At 52.9% G+C, this 17,386-nt stretch overlaps 5 protein-coding genes across 5 annotated transcripts; 4 read left to right on the top strand and 1 right to left on the bottom strand.

Moving 5' to 3' along the window:
- Nucleotides 1-1,400: 1,400 nt before the first annotated feature.
- Nucleotides 1,401-3,457, bottom strand: ACET3X_004790 (uncharacterized protein; the record flags this gene model as incomplete). The annotated part of the gene is made up of 3 exons (XM_069450924.1): nucleotides 1,401-1,468; nucleotides 1,518-1,524; nucleotides 1,571-3,457. The coding sequence occupies 3 exons, from the start codon at nucleotides 3,455-3,457 to the stop codon at nucleotides 1,401-1,403; spliced, it is 1,962 nt and encodes a 653-aa protein (XP_069306834.1).
- A 566-nt stretch (nucleotides 3,458-4,023) lies between these two features.
- ACET3X_004791 (uncharacterized protein) lies at nucleotides 4,024-6,274 on the top strand. Its single transcript, XM_069450925.1, has 5 exons — nucleotides 4,024-4,639; nucleotides 4,715-5,042; nucleotides 5,094-5,394; nucleotides 5,445-5,699; nucleotides 5,746-6,274. Exons 2-5 carry the CDS (start codon nucleotides 4,740-4,742, stop codon nucleotides 6,111-6,113), a joined length of 1,227 nt encoding a protein of 408 aa, XP_069306835.1. The 5' UTR covers nucleotides 4,024-4,639; nucleotides 4,715-4,739; the 3' UTR covers nucleotides 6,114-6,274.
- A 1,083-nt stretch (nucleotides 6,275-7,357) lies between these two features.
- ACET3X_004792 (uncharacterized protein) lies at nucleotides 7,358-9,688 on the top strand. Its single transcript, XM_069450926.1, has 4 exons — nucleotides 7,358-7,617; nucleotides 7,665-8,407; nucleotides 8,456-8,638; nucleotides 8,690-9,688. Exons 1-4 carry the CDS (start codon nucleotides 7,398-7,400, stop codon nucleotides 9,620-9,622), a joined length of 2,079 nt encoding a protein of 692 aa, XP_069306836.1. The 5' UTR covers nucleotides 7,358-7,397; the 3' UTR covers nucleotides 9,623-9,688.
- Nucleotides 9,689-10,251: 563 nt separating this feature from the next.
- On the top strand, nucleotides 10,252-11,505 carry ACET3X_004793 (uncharacterized protein; the record flags this gene model as incomplete). The annotated part of the gene is made up of 2 exons (XM_069450927.1): nucleotides 10,252-10,817; nucleotides 10,872-11,505. The coding sequence occupies 2 exons, from the start codon at nucleotides 10,252-10,254 to the stop codon at nucleotides 11,503-11,505; spliced, it is 1,200 nt and encodes a 399-aa protein (XP_069306837.1).
- Nucleotides 11,506-12,618: 1,113 nt separating this feature from the next.
- Nucleotides 12,619-16,958, top strand: ACET3X_004794 (uncharacterized protein). Its single transcript, XM_069450928.1, has 3 exons — nucleotides 12,619-14,743; nucleotides 14,792-15,910; nucleotides 15,961-16,958. Exons 1-3 carry the CDS (start codon nucleotides 13,268-13,270, stop codon nucleotides 16,771-16,773), a joined length of 3,408 nt encoding a protein of 1,135 aa, XP_069306838.1. The 5' UTR covers nucleotides 12,619-13,267; the 3' UTR covers nucleotides 16,774-16,958.
- The last annotated feature ends 428 nt before the right edge of the window (nucleotides 16,959-17,386 follow it).

The raw sequence follows: 17,386 nt of genomic DNA on the forward strand, positions 1-17,386 counted from the left end.
AGACAAGCTTTCAACAGAGCACAAATCCTGCTCTCGGTTGCGGGGTAAAGGTAATCTCGACTAGACCTTTGGATTCCGGCGCCATCGCATGTTGTACTGCAAGCCAGCTGTCATTTTCTTCGTGTTGGAGGCAACGGCCTGTAGATTGGACAAAGGCTCTTGCGGCTGAGATACACAACAGATTCGTTTGTATATATTACGCGCTGCAAACTCAAACCGGGTAATAGATCGAGGGCTCCCGGTTCTTCAATCTCTCAACCGGGACGTTGCGCGCCTTCCCGCTCATTTTACCTTGTCTCACGATGATCTGACGTGGCCTGGCGGCGAATTAGGTTTGTACGTTCTGCTGATGGTGAGAACTTCGCAGCAGGCGACGAGTTGGGATGAATAGACTCCAAGGCTCATTCGTGGGGGAGTCGGCCGTACGAACTGATGTAGTGAATGCGACGAACCGGTGCGCGAGGACAGAGGGTATGGGGCTGCGGGTTGACTTACGCGGAACGCTGACGCCAAGACACTAGGCCATTGTTCGTGCCAACCAGACTATTGATCCCAAGGCCGGACCTCCCGTGAGACGTGAGACTACTATTGCGATCGTCCTCATGGACAGGTGTGTATCGAGTACTGGCACCTGGAATCTGTCTGAACACGGTTGAATGTTCTCATCAGAAGTAGAGAGTAAATCAGGTGATTATTGAGAACAGCATTTACCTATAGTAGTTTCCGCATACCGCTCATCGGAGCACAACTCCAATCAGGATTGCGATCACGCTTGGGCAACAGTAAGTCGTCAAGCGGACATTGTTCAGCTTGCCATAGCGGGTTTCAGGACCGGTAGAAAGGGGTGACTGATTGATTGAGTAGAGTGCGCAAAGACTGTCTACCATTATGCCACGCCATTCCCGAATAGGCCATTCGCTGACGTATAATCACATCCAAATGCAACGCCATTGTGCCTCCCAAGGGTATATCCCATCTATGTAACCAAAACCGATCATGTTGAAACGTAACTCATGAATGGTGAAATCACCGATTCCGATCCACATCTTCAGGCGGAGAGCGTCGCTGAAGACCGGTGTTCAATCGAACAGCATCAAGTCCTCGCCACACTACCGTAGAAACAGAAGAAGCTAGCTCTCGCAATGAGGTTCCGCCTTCTGCTGCTCGTGGAATCTCTCCGGAGGCACGCCTGGAAGTGGCTGCGGACCAACCAGGCTCGACGTCGTCATCAAGCAGGGATGGATCGGTAGGTGCAGATCTGGACATGGGCACGGGTCGCGATGCAGAAGGCGACTCGTTGCGAGTCTCAGCGGCTTCGGTCTGCACGTCGTCTTCGCCAACGGAGGGTCGAGGTGAGCGTGTCGGCGATGCTGACTGTAGCCGATCATGCCAGCTGCGACTCAACGAGCGTACAACATCGCCTTTACAGATGGGGCATGTTCGCCGGCGTGTGACGAGCCAGGGGGTGCTACTCACGTCAGATCGGATGGCTCAGTAGTCGGGGGGTGAATACTTACATGCAGTCTGCATGGAACTCGTGACCACACGGTAGGCTCATGACTTGACTTACTCCGTCGACGTACTCTTCTAAGCAGACGACGCATTCCCTTTGGCGGCCGCCGTAGCGTCGTCTCCATGCCGCCAGCCCTGATTCTCTCTTTTCTTCTTCACGGTCACGAGACGCATGCTGTACAGATGTTGAAGTGGCCGGTGTCTCTGATACCGTAGTTGAGCGCGACCGAGGCCCCGGTGACCTTGACCGGGTAGAAGAATGCTGCAGTAAGGGCGTGGTCGGAGAAGCTGCACTAGGCGTGGCCGAGGACGATGAATCACTGATGGTCTGATAGGTTCTGACCGGCAGGCGTTCCACAACAGACTTGGGTGCTCTCCAACGACGACGTCGTATGCGAGATCGGAGAAGGAGAAGGGCGTATACGACAGTCAGGGTGACCAATGGACTGACAACGAGTACGAGTAAAGTATCGAAGAAAGGACTGCTTGAAACGGTTGTGGGTGTAAGTGTGACCCAGAGGCCTTTGTGGGCAGTAGCAGCTGGGGACGTCTTGATGATACCAGAGTTGGCGTCGATGATTGAAGTGATGCTTCTAGTGCGCACGCGGCTGGACGATGCTGGGGACACAGCGTCGTGCCTAGAGCCTGACCACCAGGTCCAGAGCTTCTTCCTGCCACTCTCTACATTGGCTGGAGTATATTCGCCACTGCCGGGCACGACGTTACTGTCGGTTTTGATACTTGATGGAGTTGCGCTGGCTGCCGATGGAGCCTCACTTGTCGATGAGGAAAGAGGCAAAAGGTCAGGATCCCGCCAGTCGTGTTCTCCGATGACAAAGCCATCTGCTGCACTGGTAGGTGTGGGTGTGGATGCTGGTGTTTTGGTCTTGATGGGCGTTTGGTCGTCTTCCCAATCGCTGACGTCGACCCAGCCAAGATCTCCGCTATTTGGTAGTCTTCGACTGCCAGCCTTTGGAGGACTATCGCTCGTATCGAGGCCAAACATAGACAGGAGCGAATGTAGCCAGCCAGCATGCTCACCAGCTGTAGTCTTCTTGCCAGATATTGGTGGGTACTGTTTGCCCTGAGCCGCTGTTGGTGTAGTTCGTAGCGTCCCGGAAGGCGTTGGACGGCCCTCGGCAGTCTTGTCAGATGCGTGCACAGAGTTGGAGAGTATGCCGTCGGCCGAGAGGAGCGAAGACAAAAGATGGGCGGTTGTGTGCGAAGTGAATAGTGATGGAATCGTGATATTAGAGGTATCTCCTTTGGCGTACATCCGAACGAGGGCACCGCCGCGCACGTCGTCGCCCACTATGACAGCTGCTCCACCGCGTGACTGTGCCCATTGCACTTTGGCCAAGAAACCACAGCCGCCTCGCTTGAGTAGGACAACCTTGCCAGCGATTTCAGCGCTCTCCTGGAGCGACTGGATATCGGCGTGTTTGGATCCTGATGACGCGCGCATGCTAGAGAAGCCTGATTGCAGGTGATCGTCTGTACCATCGTCCACAGCAGCGGTCTCGGTGTTGTCGTCTGTGGCTTCGCGGTTCGCGTCTTTTGAAGGCAAGTTCCTGTTGGGCAAGGTACCCTTTGCTTTACCTTGGACACGACTAGATGACCGTGAGGCACTGCCAAGGTCATCATTGCCGTCTTGCCAGCCTGGAACGTCGCTGCATCCCAACTCGCCCCCGGCACCCAATGTATCGTCTCCAAAGCCGCTACCAATCCATAGCGGGCCACTCAAGCCCTCTTTAGGTAGTGCTGGGCCAAACGCGGCAGGTCTGGCCAGAAAGAAAGTCGAGTTATCGTCGGTGAGACTAATGATGGCGGATGGCGGAAACAAAGAGCTGGGCGACGTGAAAGAAAACAAGGCTTTGAAACCGCCCTGGCTCGATGCAACGGATGTTTGCTCCTGCGCTTCATTCTGTGATTTGCCTACTATCATGTATAGAAGTAGCGTGACAGCCAGTAGGCTCGTCGATAGCGACAACAGCAGACGGAGTGGACGCATGCTTGCGGAAGCAGCCGGCGGCGGCGGGAGAGGTTGAAAAGCGAGAAAAGCAGCAGAATGTGCTGGTTATTTAGTCGGGTCGCTGCATCGACCGAGGTCAGGAGACGGACGCGACGTGGTCCCGTTTGAGGTGGGTCACGCGGGGTGGATCGAGAGTGAAGGGTAGGAAGCGATGGATGATGATGCGGTAATAACAAATCCAGCCGGTCGTCACTACCTGTGTGGCGCAAGGCAATAAATGGCGCACATGGGCAGAAAGACTTATCGCGCGAGTGAAAGTATGCAGGAAGCGGGCCTAGGGAAAGCAACTGGACAAGGACGTGACGGAGAGGGAACGACTGCAGGTGGTCGGAGCCCGATGATGTCGTGATGGTTCCAGGACCCTGGTGGAAAGGGCACGGGCAGCTGCTGCACACGCGCGCGATGGACGCCAAGTGTGCGACTCCCCGCAATCGACTATGCTGGAACCGTCCAAAACATCGCGTCAGCCTTATCAAATCTTCCTTATCAAGTCTCTCTTATCCGCAGACGAAGATGGCCTTTCGCGCGACTTCATGACAAGGTGAAACGCGACGTGCACAGTCCGGACGCGTCTGTGACACCCATGTGGCTGATGTGGCGCGCATCTCTTCAATCACGAACAGAAACACGCAATATCCTAAAATGACCGACTGTAGAAAACAACAAAGTAAAAAGCGACGGCCCAGACAAAGGCCGTCGAGGTGAGATTGCTGAACATGTCGCCGTCACCAAGACTCAGTCATGGTCACACCTTCCTCGTCAGTTTCCTCGGTCGTTTGTGGCTTCTGCTTTCTTCATAGCTCTGTAGCAACTGGCAAGCACGTCCGCCACACCCCGACGTACCTTCGTCTTTTGCTCCTTCCTTCTCCCATCATGTCATCATGTTGCTCCCATCATCTCCCTCGTTCAACCTTCGACTCTGCATCACATCTCTCATACCTTCAGCTCCTCATACACCTAGTCCTACCATCAGCTTTCATACCTCTCTACAGTCCTTCTCCTAGTTGCTTCATTCCTAAGCTTTACCTATTCTTCGGCTGCCGATCCCAGCCCGCATCTCTCTGACCTACCCGACCTAGACAAACATCTCCCGTCGTACGTAATCCACTTCAGTCTCTCACAGATGCCAGCATACAATGCTATCTTCCACTCGTACTGATGAACCACCAGCGCCCCCCCGGAGAGCTTCATAGTCATGCCAGGCATGAGAACCAGATACACCGAAGACCCCAACCGCCCCGGAGAGCCACGCCTAACCGGTTTCTCATGGCTACCCAACAGAGCTCGCCACCTCTTCATCTCCTTCCTCGGTGAATTTGTTGGCACTTTTCTCTTTCTTTTCTTCGCCTTCGCCGCTACACAGGTCGCAAACAATCTTCGCGGCACCAGGCCCATGGACATCGGTTCACTGTTGTACATCTCGGTAGCCTTCGGTTTCTCCCTGGCAGTCACCGTCTGGGTCTTCTTCCGCATCAGTGGAGGCTTGTTCAATCCTGCTGTATATGCAACCAAGCAAGCTAGTCTGGAAGCAATCGCTGACATAACCCAGGTCACCATCGCCTTGGGTCTTATGGGAGCACTTGGCTGGATGAAGGCCTTGCTACTAATCATTGCGCAACTACTCGGTGCCATCGCTGCCGCCGCAGTTGTATCCGGCCTGTTTCCAGGACCACTGTCCGTCAACACCACTCTCAGCAGTGAAACATCTGTTACGCGAGGCCTGTTCATTGAGATGTTTTTGACCTTCATGCTCCTCCTTACCATTTTCATGTTGGCGGCAGAGAAGCACAAGGCGACCTTTGTTGCCCCGATTGGCATCGGATTGGCTCTGTTCATTGCTGAACTCGCGGGTATGCGCCTGCCTGCCCTGCCACAAACACCCTCATGCTAATACATACAGGTGTATATTTCACCGGAGGCTCTCTGAACCCAGCTCGCTCTTTCGGACCTGCTGTCGTCACCGGCGTGTGGCCTGGACACCACTGGATCTACTGGCTTGGCCCTCTTCTCGGCGCCATTCTCGCATTCGTCTTCTACCGCCTGTTGAAGACGCTCGAGTACGAAACTGCCAACCCCGGTGCAGACCACGATGGCCGTGAAAGATATTCTGAGCACGAAATTGGTAGGAGCTCCACTCATTTTGAGGAAGCTCATAGTGAGTTATCAGCGCTTCCGTCGAAACAAAACTGACCCCTCTACAGCCCACCGCGCGACTGACGGAGCCGACGAGCGTGAACAAGCAAGGCAGTTGCGGTCCAGCATTGTACTGCCAACCACGGTTCAGCGTCAACAAATGCCGTTCTGGAACACAATGTCGACGTCTACGAGCCAGAAGCCTGCGGCACCTATGCCAGCACACATACAGACGTTCGACGGCCACCGATCCGACAGTGTCAACCATCCCGATGACCGCCCACGTGCCCACCACAAGCGCGGTTCGTTGCAATACGAGATGTCGTCTGAATCCAGCTACCGCAACGGGCCGAGTGCAGAGTCGGGCAGCTCAGAGTCTTGGACCGGCTCTTCGACAAGCTCGAGCTCACGGTCTCGCCGCTCGCCAAGCGCATAGGATGACAAGCCGCCGAAGAAGGGCATCTTCAACGGCATATTCTATTGGCCTTGCTGCTTCTTGCCATACTTTGTACTGCAGGTCTGTTTCTGTCCTCACACGTAGATAGCCTTTGGTGTGTGTCGCCGTCTTGGGTGTTTGATGGATGGGGCTGGGTATTGCGGTGTTTCGCTACATAGAGTATCTCTTCTGTTTGCCTATGGATCAATACATCTCGTTTCAGCGCACGTTGAAGGTCTACACTTCTTGATCTGAATCATTTGACCGGGATAAGATGTCAAAAGAATTCGAAGTTTTGATCTGCGCAGCTTTTTCGGTGGCTGAGACCACTATATGGGCGCATTCGCGTGACTTTGCAAGCCAAGAACGGGATTGACGACGTGGATTCGATGCGCAAGCGCCCTGAAGGACTGCTCTCACTCACAGTAGTCCTGATCAGAGTTGTATGTTGCAAGTGTTGTTACGCCCCTCTTTCCAATGAATTTAGTGGAGGGGTAATTGACAAAGCGTTCTTCTTTCGCCAACTGAGGAGAGATGGTAGAAGATGGCCAACTTCTCCACTCGCAGTAAATGTGGCGATGAGGGGTGCAGGACCTTGCGATTTGCCAAAGTCCTAGCAACCCGTTCCAGGATTCAACCTCACCCGTCACGTCTTCACATAACATGCGAAACATGCGAAACTCTTTCATTGTATTACTATCCACTTTAGTATACACAGTCCGGTCCACGCAGTATACCATTCCAGCACCGCTCGCCTCCATCGAGAGGAAAATCGTCGTTCCGTCGTCGTCGCAGGTGGGTCTGGGTGCGCGGTTTTCTCGAGACACCGACCAGTTTATTGAATCAGAGATGCCGTCAAAGCGTCCGTTATGTAACAAGGTGTGTGTGCCGGACGCGGAAGTCATGCGACCACATCCACATCTACCAGCGAACCACTTGAGCCTCCCGAAAGAGGAGAGTTCAAAGGCGGATGGGGAGAGCCGCTCAGCTGATACACGCTAGGCTTTCATCATCTGGTGATTTTGTTAGTATGCGCGCGACCGTCGGGATCGGGTAAGGAGGGTGGCTTACATGTTATAAACTGGAGGGATGGCGAGAGGAACTGGGTGTGGGTGCCGGAAAGCTTTTGAAGCTTCTGCAGTGTGGTCTGGGCGGACACTAGTCCTGTTTGGGCACAGTGTCTGTCATGGCTTGGCGCGTCCTACAGACATGGCTGTGAGCTTCTCATGGACGTCAGAGACATTGTCACGATTTTGAAGGCTTGATCTATCGTCGTGACTCACTATGAGTCTCTTGCGCGCTTCCCGGTATGCAGTGACTCGAGAGAGTAGCCTTCGCAGCTCCTATGCAGAGATTTCGAAATTTTGTCGAACATCCCATCACGGGACCACGCCAAACCGTGTAGGGCCATGTTCACGACATACATATCGGAATTTCGCAAGCTCGCATGCTCCTACGCCCAATGACCATATACAAAAGACTCTCGATGAATTCAAGGCTACCAGTAGGTTTGCAACACCAGTTCAGAGCCAAGCGCTTATCAGATTTCAGTTCGTCCATCCGCCTGGGAGTCACTGAGCTCAGCATGGTCTGATACCACCCAGTCTGACAAACCTCCTGGCGAGACAATTGAACTCGTTGGCTACATCGGTACAAGACGAGATGTTAGCAACAAGCTCTCTTTCACTATGCTTCGCAGTAAGAACCAAACGCGGGTCATCCAACTCGTCTCGGGTCCCCAAGACGACGGAGCAGGCGGAACAGATGCACACACCTGCTTACGGTCGTTGAAAGAATGGACTCCTGTTCTCGTAAGAGGAACGCTCAAGGAGCGTCAACCACCCAAGCAACAGTGGGTAGACGGCATCAAGTTGGTCCAGACTCGCGAGATTGCTGTGCAGCACGTCCAGCCTCTCAACGAAATAGCAGACGACATCATCATCAAGAACGACACGGTTTTCGGTCCAGATCAAAGACATTTGCAGCTGCGTACAGACGCAAAATTGCGTTCGGATATCGTCACACGGGCGAGAGCCATGGCGCGGGCAAGGTTGCACCTGAATTCGGTGTCATGGAAAGAGATAGAGACGCCCATACTTTTCAAGTCGACACCTGAGGGTGCGAGAGAGTTCCTCGTGCCGACGCGGCAGAAGGGGCTAGCATACGCATTACCGCAAAGTCCGCAGCAGTACAAGCAAATACTAATGGCGTCTGGTATCACCAAGTACTATCAATTTGCGCGATGTTTTCGAGATGAGGACCTAAGGGCCGACCGGCAGCCAGAGTTCACTCAGGTAAGTCCTACGTGACACACAATGAAGCCGTCGCTAATTGTGGAACAGCTTGATATGGAAATGTCCTTTGCTGGCGAAGAAGATGTCATGAACGAAACCGAGAGTCTTCTCAGAGAGCTCTGGTACAAGGTTTTGAAGCAGAAGACACCGGAAGAGTTCCAGCGAATGAAATACCAGACTGCAATGGCTCGCTACGGATCTGATAAACCGGATCTGCGCTTCGAAGCACAGGTGTGTTGAGATGCTGTAACGTAGTTACTATTCTAAACTGACGATACGCAGATTCACACCATTACCGAGCATCTGACACCAGATCTGATAGGCAAGATCACCTCTCTACAGGACCCGGCAGTTGATGCCATCAAGATTTCGATATCTGAGGACCCCAAGGTTACGCGCAAATTTGTCTCCAGCTTCCTTGACAGCCCGGACGGGAAAGTCTTCCTGGATAATCCGGACGGCCAGCCCGGTATCTTCATTGGGGATCTCTCACAGCCCATGCAGGGCCTTGGACCATTAGGCCGCCAGTACGAGATGGAAGGTCCCGAAGCTCTGAAGCCAGAGAACGGAGACCTTCTTGTTCTCCAAGCACGTCCAAACGTACCATTCTCTGGTGGCTCAACCATGCTAGGAAACCTGCGCCTTGCTCTCCACAAGGCAGCTGTAGCGCAAGGCCTAATGGAAGCGCCCGCGAAGGACGACTTCAAATTTGTTTGGATCACAGACTTCCCACTGTTCACGCCATCGAGCGATAGCGAACCAGGACAAGGCGGCTCAGCAGGCTTCTCAGCCACTCACCACCCTTTCACTGCGCCAAAGACACCAGCAGACGTGGACAAGCTCCTCACAGATCCTTCTTCCGCAGTAGCAGCACACTACGACATTGTCGTCAACGGTATCGAGCTTGGTGGTGGTAGTCGTCGTATCCATTCCGCCGCCATGCAAGAGTTTATATTCAAGGACATTTTAAAGATGAAGCCTGAGCGCGTGGAAGACTTTAGGCATCTTCTCGACGTACTGAGGAGCGGATGTCCGCCCCACGCGGGTATCGCGTTGGGATGGGACAGGCTGATGGCCGTCATGTGTGGACGGGAAAGCGTAAGGGATGTTATTGCTTTCCCGAAAAGTGGACGGGGCGAGGATTTGTTGGTGAAGAGCCCGAATCGGATGACGGAGGAGCAGTTGGCTACGTATCATATGAACTTGAGAGACTAGGTCGGGAGGCGGACTATTTGAATGTACGATAAAGTCGTTGAACGTGTATTAGTACTGGCAGATGAGCAAGATAGATATCGACTTCAAGTATCATGTCCATCATGCGATTCGTGACGCTTCATGTGCTATCTGTGGTACCTCAACAGGCTCTGTGGTAGGGCACGCAGATAATGCGTAAGGCAAAAGTGATGCTGAATGACAGGCGGGAAGTCGGGCGAAGTCGGGCGAAGCTTACTGCAACGCAGTAATGCTTCAAACGAGTTTGATAGGCTGACAATCCTAGGTAGCAACAACGTCGGCTCGTAACACGACAGGCTGACTAGCGCTTACCTCGGGGTAAATGTCCTTGTATGGAAAACTGTTCAACCGCATCGATAGTGCGATGCTCCTCCAACGCAAACAACAGACATGGTCATATTGCACCAAGGTTAATGTCGCGCAACGCATGTAAGAGACCATGAGGTATCACAGTACAGCGGAGTCTAATTTCCGACGCAAGGCTCTCAGATCCTTATCATGAAACGATATAAAGCTACATGCAGCCTCTGTCAGTCGTCAGCAGATTATTTTCAGTCTTCAGTGAGCCATTTGTCGTCCCGAAATAACCAACCACCTTTCTTCATTCCAACATGGCAGACTCGAAGTTTCAGATCCCAGAAGAATATGCATCGCAAGTGACTTATGTCGAAGCGAAGGACAAGCGCACCGATGCTGAAATCCTGAACTCATTGATGACGCATACGCCTATCACGTCTGAGAAAAACATCTGGACCTACTGGCATGCCGGCATCCAGAACATGCCAAAGTGGACACAACGCAACATCATCAACTGGGTGCGCCTGCATGGCCCCGAATGGACTGTCCGCGTGCTCGATACGGTACCAAACTCGCCAAACCACGCGTTGACTTGGATTGCGAAGGAAGATCTCCCGGAAGCATTTGTAGAGGGCAAGATGACGGGTCCATACGTAGGGCCTCATAGCGCCGACTTTCTGCGTGGCGCAGCACTGTATACGTACGGCGGAGTATGGATGGACGTTGGAACTGTCCTTTTCCGCCACCTCGATCGAGTATGCTGGGCTCAGCTTGCGGACGACACGAGTCCTTTTAGCGTTGCTGCGCCACTGATATACGGACAATTCATTGCGAATCACATCGTGGCGTCTCGCAAAGGCGATGAATTCATCAAGAACTGGTGTGTTGTTTGAGCGCGCGGCCAAGTGTGATCCACTATACTGACTTTGGACAGGCATCTGATCTTCTTGGAATTATGGAAAGGACGCCAGGACTACTCTGGCGTATGCCAATCGCCCCTCATCAACTTCATTCAGAAGTTGAATTTCGAAGAGCTTGCCCAGGCGGGCTATAAGTGGGATTGGAAAGTGGACGAGCAGACTATCATTGGATACATCGGACAGTGCTTCGCTTGGATGCGCTTAACGTGGCTGCAAGAGCCCAACGGCGGCTTCGATGGCGTCAACTACTGGGCTAAGAAAGTCCTGTTGTGGGATTCGCTTGAAGACTTTCCTGCTGAGACAACCATTGGATTCGACAGCGCAGATATTCTCAAGTTCCTTGCAACGAGGCTAGACGCTGATGGAGATGACACAGGATATGAGGCGGCGAAGAACGCGGCGTGGAAGCTGATAACGAAGAGTGTGATGCAGAAAATCACTCATGGTAAAGAGCTGTGCCATAAGCCCCATTGTGGTACGTTGCTTGACCTTCCGGAGAATGAAGGCAAAGATACGGCGCCGGGCACTGTTGGAGAGCTGCTGCGATACGCCAGCGTGCACCTGGAGCAGACGAGAGAGATGCAGTACATCGAGGCAGCTGTTGTTGAACCCGAACTCATTCTCCACAAAGGACTCCTGGAACCGTGATCAGGAAACCACGCATCTTGGTAATCTAGGCAGCGATAGGATACCTAGGTAGCTCATTTCAATGTTCTCCTGTAATCGGTAGTCGACGTATAGGACCTGAGTATTGATAAGTGCCGAGATTGAGGCAGTGCAAACAATAATTTTATAGGCTTCATAACAAGACCTGCGTTCAGATGAGCAAATGATCCAGGCCATCAGCTCGGCGGCGACACGAGGTCTGTGCGCGGGATGACATCACACCTTCCTTGTATGGCTTCACCGAAATCAGGCCAAGAGACATGTGCTGGTCAATGGCGCTTCCACCGCGCCGCCAGCAAGCTTGGGAGTCCGCTGTCATCTGGGACAGTCATCTCTGAGTCTCGACAGAGGTCGGCGGCCCCGACTTCGAGAATGATGCGCCACAGCTGCTGCGCCACGACTCCAGCCACATTGATGGCGAAGGCAGTACAGGGCCGCCCTAGTGCCTGTCGATGACGCTTCACCGGGTCGTATACGCCCGTATCGTCCTTTATCGCAGAGTTGCTGAGGTTTCAGTCTCGGTATGGGTCTGGCGACGGTAGAAATCCGGGGTAGAGAGCGGAGGATGCGACAGGTGGCAGTCGGAATAAGACCGGTTAGGCTGCCACCAAGACAAGGCAGATTCGGTCCAGCGCGTAAACAGATGTCACTGATAGATTCCTATTGGAGCGATCCAAGATGGGCCTCAGGCTCACTTCCGCATCTGGTTGTTGTTTTCATCCAAGACGACAAAGAGACATGAGCAGTTTGGTGTCTTGTCTTCTGGATGCAAATGGCATAACATGATGCAGAGTTATGGAGGCTGTGTATGTAAGAAGTTTTCCACGTTTCAACGACTCAAACCTGGGCAGGGGACATCGCCACTGCTTCCCCCTTCACATTTTCAGAGAATGGCAAAATCGGTAGGCATAGATCAATCAACATCTGAGCAGAAAGACGTCCTCAGGCAAACATATTATGTAGATACCGACACAGCTGGACTGCGGATAGAGCTAGGCCCGACGCGGCTTAGAGCACGGCAAAGCCTCAGTGGCGCCCGAGTGGCGCAGTTTAAGCCCTGCTAGCCTCATTTTCATCTGCACCGTAGGCAGCGAAGCGGCACTCAATCGTGACTTCAATCTACAGCTCGTCTTCTCTTGCCATCCTGTTTCTCTTGCAGTGTTTGCAGCGATTGTCCTTAGCGACGCGATGACAGCGGAGGATGAGGGTCTCCGCGCATCATTGCGCTCGGATGGGGTCTGCACTGCCCCCTTTCCAAGACCGCCGGACTCTTGACTCCGCTCATCTCGCTATCAACAACGTTAGTCCCCCAAAAGCATCAAATCTCGCCTCGCTTGGCGACGAGTCGACAGCTGGACTATCGACGCGACGCACACAGAAGGCTATGCTCTCATAGATTTCACCAAGGTTCCAACGTTCAGATGACATCTACGCTGAGAAGGCGAAAAAGCGCCGCGGCGTCATCTTTCCATACCGAACCTTTAGTTGCCAAGGGAGGCTCTGGCACAAGACGAATCACACCGAGTGGACTAATATCGCGCACCAAGCGCCTGGCAGTCTTGGGTGAGGTCCACACTTTACACAGCCCGCCTCTTGAGTATAGGTACGGTGACTAGGAATGTGTCCTTCAGCTTATTAGAATCCAACCTTTACCCTACCATCACGTAAACACACCCTCTCGTGCAGCACAACTCGTGGCTACACATCTCGAGTTTTTCCATAGTCACATAGTCTTTTCATCAACATGGAGTCCGGCAAACTTGCCCCTCCGACACTCCAAATCAACACGAGACAGCGTGCGCTGAGTCAGGCTGACACTGTCACCTCACAAACATCAGATCCATTCCGCACACCGATATCGCCGAGTAATGCGTCCACAAGCGGTGTATCCACTGTAGTGGGAGACTACGATGCAGCGTTGCAACAGGAGTTGCGCGCTGAAGCGGCTGCGGACACCAACAACCCGTTCGCGTTCACCCCATCACAACTCAGCAAGCTTCTGAATCCCAAGTCACTTCCTGTTTACCAAGCCCTCGGCGGCATCCACGGCATCGCCGCTGGTCTACAAACAAACATCCACACTGGTCTTAGTACCGACGAGTCGACTGTTCCCCGCCACATCTCCTTCGACGAAGCAACGAATCCCCAGACACCTACCAAAGAGAAAGACTCAAGTCGACCGCCCAGCAGTGGAACGCCATTCGAGGACCGAATTCGCATCCACGGACGAAATGTGCTACCACCGAAGAAAGTCACTCCCCTTTGGAGACTTATTTGGAATGCTTACAACGATACCGTCCTGATCGTTCTTACTGTCGCAGCGGCGATTTCTTTGGCCCTTGGACTATACGAGACTTTCGGTGCAGAGCACGAGCCGGGCTCCCCAACACCCGTTGACTGGGTTGAAGGCTGCGCGATTGTCGTGGCGATTGTTATTGTCGTGCTCGTCACAGCCGTCAATGACTGGCAGAAGGAAGCAGCCTTTGCGAGGCTTAATGCAAAGAAGGAACAACGCGACATCAAAGTCACACGCTCTGGACGGACGGAAATGATCAGCATCTATGATGTTTTGGCTGGAGATGTCATTCACATGGAGCCTGGAGATGTTATCCCCGTTGATGGAATCTTCATAGACGGCTCTGACGTCAAGTGCGACGAGTCTTCTGCTACGGGAGAATCCGATGCCATGCGCAAGACTCCAGGGGCTGCCGTCATGAAGGCGCTGGAATCTGGACAGCCCATGAAGAACCTCGATCCTTTTGTGATCTCTGGCGCCAAGGTGCTCGAAGGCGTCGGTACCTTTCTGGCAACTTCAGTCGGAGAGCACAGCAGTTTTGGCCAGATTATGATGTCCGTTCGCGTTGAGATTGAGGCTACACCACTCCAAGAGAAGCTTGGTAAGCTCGCTATGGCTATTGCCTATCTCGGAACCACAGCTGCAACTCTCCTGTTCTTCATCCTCCTGTTTCGCTTTGTTGGCGGACTTGATGGCGACACTCGTAGTGCGTCAGATAAGGGTTCCGCCTTCATGGACATCCTTATTGTTGCTGTTACCATCATTGTGGTAGCGGTACCAGAAGGCCTTCCATTAGCTGTAACATTGGCGCTAGCTTTTGCTACAACCAAGATGTTGAAGGAGAACAATCTTGTCAGGATTCTCAGGGCGTGTGAGACTATGGGAAATGCCACAGCCATCTGCTCTGACAAGACTGGTACTTTGGTAAGTGGTAAATTACAGTTCGGTATGAACGCAGACTAACTTCTCCAGACCACCAACCGCATGACTGTCGTCGCAGGCACATTTGGCACGACCAGCTTCGTACATGCCGACTCCGCCACCTCAGACAAGGACCAGACCATTTCAGCATGGGCATCGCAAGTCTCATCGGCTGCGAAGCAGCTTCTCATCCAATCCATCGCGATCAACTCAACTGCATTCGAAGGCCAGGAGGATGGCAAGCCAGTCTTTGTCGGTTCCAAGACTGAAACTGCGCTGCTTGAGCTCGCCAAAGACCACCTTGGACTCGTCTCTCTGTCGGAAACTCGGGATAACGAGAAGGTCACACACATGTTCCCTTTCGACTCTGCTAAAAAGTGCATGGGCGCTGTTGTCAAGCTTCCGAACGGCCAGTACCGTCTTGTTGTCAAGGGCGCATCTGAAATTCTTCTCAGCTTTTCATCTGAGTTTGCGCATTTCGAAACCCTCGAGTCGGAGCCGCTCTCCGAGGAACACCGCCAGGTTCTGACCGATGCGATCAACACGTACGCAAACAGATCTCTGAGGACCATCGGCTTAGTCTACCGCGACTTCCCACAATGGCCACCGGCCAACGCCACGCTTACTGAGGGTGGCAGTGTTGACTTCGCCTCCCTGCTGCGCGATCTTACGTTTTTCGGCCTTGTCGGAATTCAGGACCCTGTACGCCCCGGTGTGCCTGATGCAGTGCGCAAGGCACAGAAGGCTGGTGTTACGGTGCGCATGGTTACCGGTGACAACGTGCAGACCGCACGTGCGATTGCAACTGAATGTCAGATCTATACCGAAGGTGGCTTGGTGATGGAGGGACCCGACTTCCGCCGCCTTACCAATGAACAGCTAGACGAGATGCTACCACGCCTACAGGTATTGGCCCGTTCTTCGCCCGAAGACAAGCGCATCCTGGTCACCCGACTGAAGGCTCTCGGCGAGATTGTTGCTGTTACCGGCGATGGTACCAATGATGCCCCGGCACTCAAGGCCGCCAACGTTGGATTCGCCATGGTTTCTGGCACTGAGGTCGCCAAGGAAGCGTCTTCGATCATTCTCATGGACGACAACTTTACCTCGATCATCACTGCTCTGATGTGGGGACGAGCTGTCAACGACGCCGTGCAAAAGTTTCTTCAAGTAAGTTGCATCAAACACGCCTCCTCAAGTTCCCTTGCTAACAAGAGCAGTTCCAAATCACAGTCAACATCACCGCAGTTGTTCTTGCGTTTGTGACAGCGGTATACGATGACGAGATGAAGCCCGCACTCCGAGCTGTCCAGCTCCTCTGGGTCAACCTGATCATGGATACCTTCGCTGCGCTCGCGCTCGCTACTGACCCGCCGACTGAGAAGATTCTTGATCGTCCACCACAGGGAAACGGCCCTCTCATCACGACAACCATGTGGAAGCAGATCACCGGTCAGAACATCTACAAGATCACAGTCATCTTTGTGCTATACTTTGCCGGTGGCGACCTCCTCAATTACGATCTTTCCAACCCTGACAAGCAACTCGAGCTCGACACTGTCATCTTCAACAGCTTCGTTTGGATGCAGATCTTCAACATCTTCAACAACAGGCGTCTCGACAACAAGCTCAACGTGCTTGAGGGCATTCTCAAGAACTGGTTCTTCATTGGCATTGTTGTCATGATCATTGGCCTCCAGGTTCTCATTGTGTTCGTTGGTGGCCGCGCGTTCCAGATCAAGCCCGGAGGCATTGACGGCACGCAATGGGCTATCAGCATCATCACCGGTTTCGTTTGTATCCCGTGGGCAGTTGTGATCAGGTACTTCCCTGATGAGTGGTTCGCTGCTATCGCCCGCGTCGTTGGCAAGCCCGTCGTCGTGGTCTACAGGTGGTGCTGCAAGGGCTGCCGCAAGATCAAGGGCGTGTTCACCAGGAACAAGAAGACCAAGGACGTTGATGCTGAGGCTGGTCCTGCACCCGCAATCGTCGTGGTTGGTGACGACTCTAGCGTAGCGGAGAACAGGAAGTGAATGTCGCATTCACAAGGTAGCGCAGATTGAGTAATTGTATTATATTAGATTAGATGAGTCACGATACCCCCATGTCCTATAATAGCATCGTACACAACCGTAATAGCACGCCATTGAGGTCATGAAGACGTTGCATGTACTCTGAGATAAATCCAAAGGTATGTAAGCAAGAAGGCGATAGTAGTGAAATACATACATGTGCATCTTCGAACATTCTATGGAACTATCCAGATGAACTAGATGAATGCTCGCACAGTCAAGGACTACTTCTTTGGTGTGTTGCAACATAAGTTACAACTCTTCGCCCTGAGATTGAAGTCCTGTAAATATGTTGAGATACTCCCTTTGAGCATACCGTCTGAATCAAATTACTGCCAGAATCTAGCGGACTTTGTAGAGAAGATGCCCTATATTTCTTATCAAGATTAGTAGTAGTAGCTATAGCTCAACTACTATTTGTCTAACTGATAGAAAATAAGTAGACAACCTTGGAAACTTCGGTCTACAGCTGAATAGATGCAGCAGGTGGTTGTTTCCAGATCCTGCGATTCATGGGTCTGCGCGCGCACCCCAGTGATCAAACCGTGCCACTCATCGCAGCATGGAGATTTTC

The sequence above is a fragment of the Alternaria dauci genome, chromosome 4, assembly GCF_042100115.1.
Source record: "Alternaria dauci strain A2016 chromosome 4, whole genome shotgun sequence".
In the NCBI taxonomy this organism is placed as follows: Eukaryota; Fungi; Ascomycota; class Dothideomycetes; order Pleosporales; family Pleosporaceae; genus Alternaria; species Alternaria dauci.

Excerpts from the sequence above, each read along its gene's own strand:
- ACET3X_004791 (XM_069450925.1), top strand. The coding sequence starts at position 4,740 with ATGCCAGGCATGAGAACCAGATACACCGAAGACCCCAACCGCCCCGGA. Across the intron at positions 5,395-5,444 it reads GTTCATTGCTGAACTCGCGG|GTGTATATTTCACCGGAGGC; the intron begins GTATGCGCCTGC and ends TAATACATACAG. Across the intron at positions 5,700-5,745 it reads TCATTTTGAGGAAGCTCATA|CCCACCGCGCGACTGACGGA; the intron begins GTGAGTTATCAG and ends ACCCCTCTACAG.
- ACET3X_004794 (XM_069450928.1), top strand. The coding sequence starts at position 13,268 with ATGGAGTCCGGCAAACTTGCCCCTCCGACACTCCAAATCAACACGAGA. Across the intron at positions 14,744-14,791 it reads CTGACAAGACTGGTACTTTG|ACCACCAACCGCATGACTGT; the intron begins GTAAGTGGTAAA and ends TAACTTCTCCAG. Across the intron at positions 15,911-15,960 it reads CCGTGCAAAAGTTTCTTCAA|TTCCAAATCACAGTCAACAT; the intron begins GTAAGTTGCATC and ends TAACAAGAGCAG.
- ACET3X_004792 (XM_069450926.1), top strand. The coding sequence starts at position 7,398 with ATGAGTCTCTTGCGCGCTTCCCGGTATGCAGTGACTCGAGAGAGTAGC. Across the intron at positions 7,618-7,664 it reads CGATGAATTCAAGGCTACCA|TTCGTCCATCCGCCTGGGAG; the intron begins GTAGGTTTGCAA and ends ATCAGATTTCAG. Across the intron at positions 8,639-8,689 it reads ATCTGCGCTTCGAAGCACAG|ATTCACACCATTACCGAGCA; the intron begins GTGTGTTGAGAT and ends GACGATACGCAG.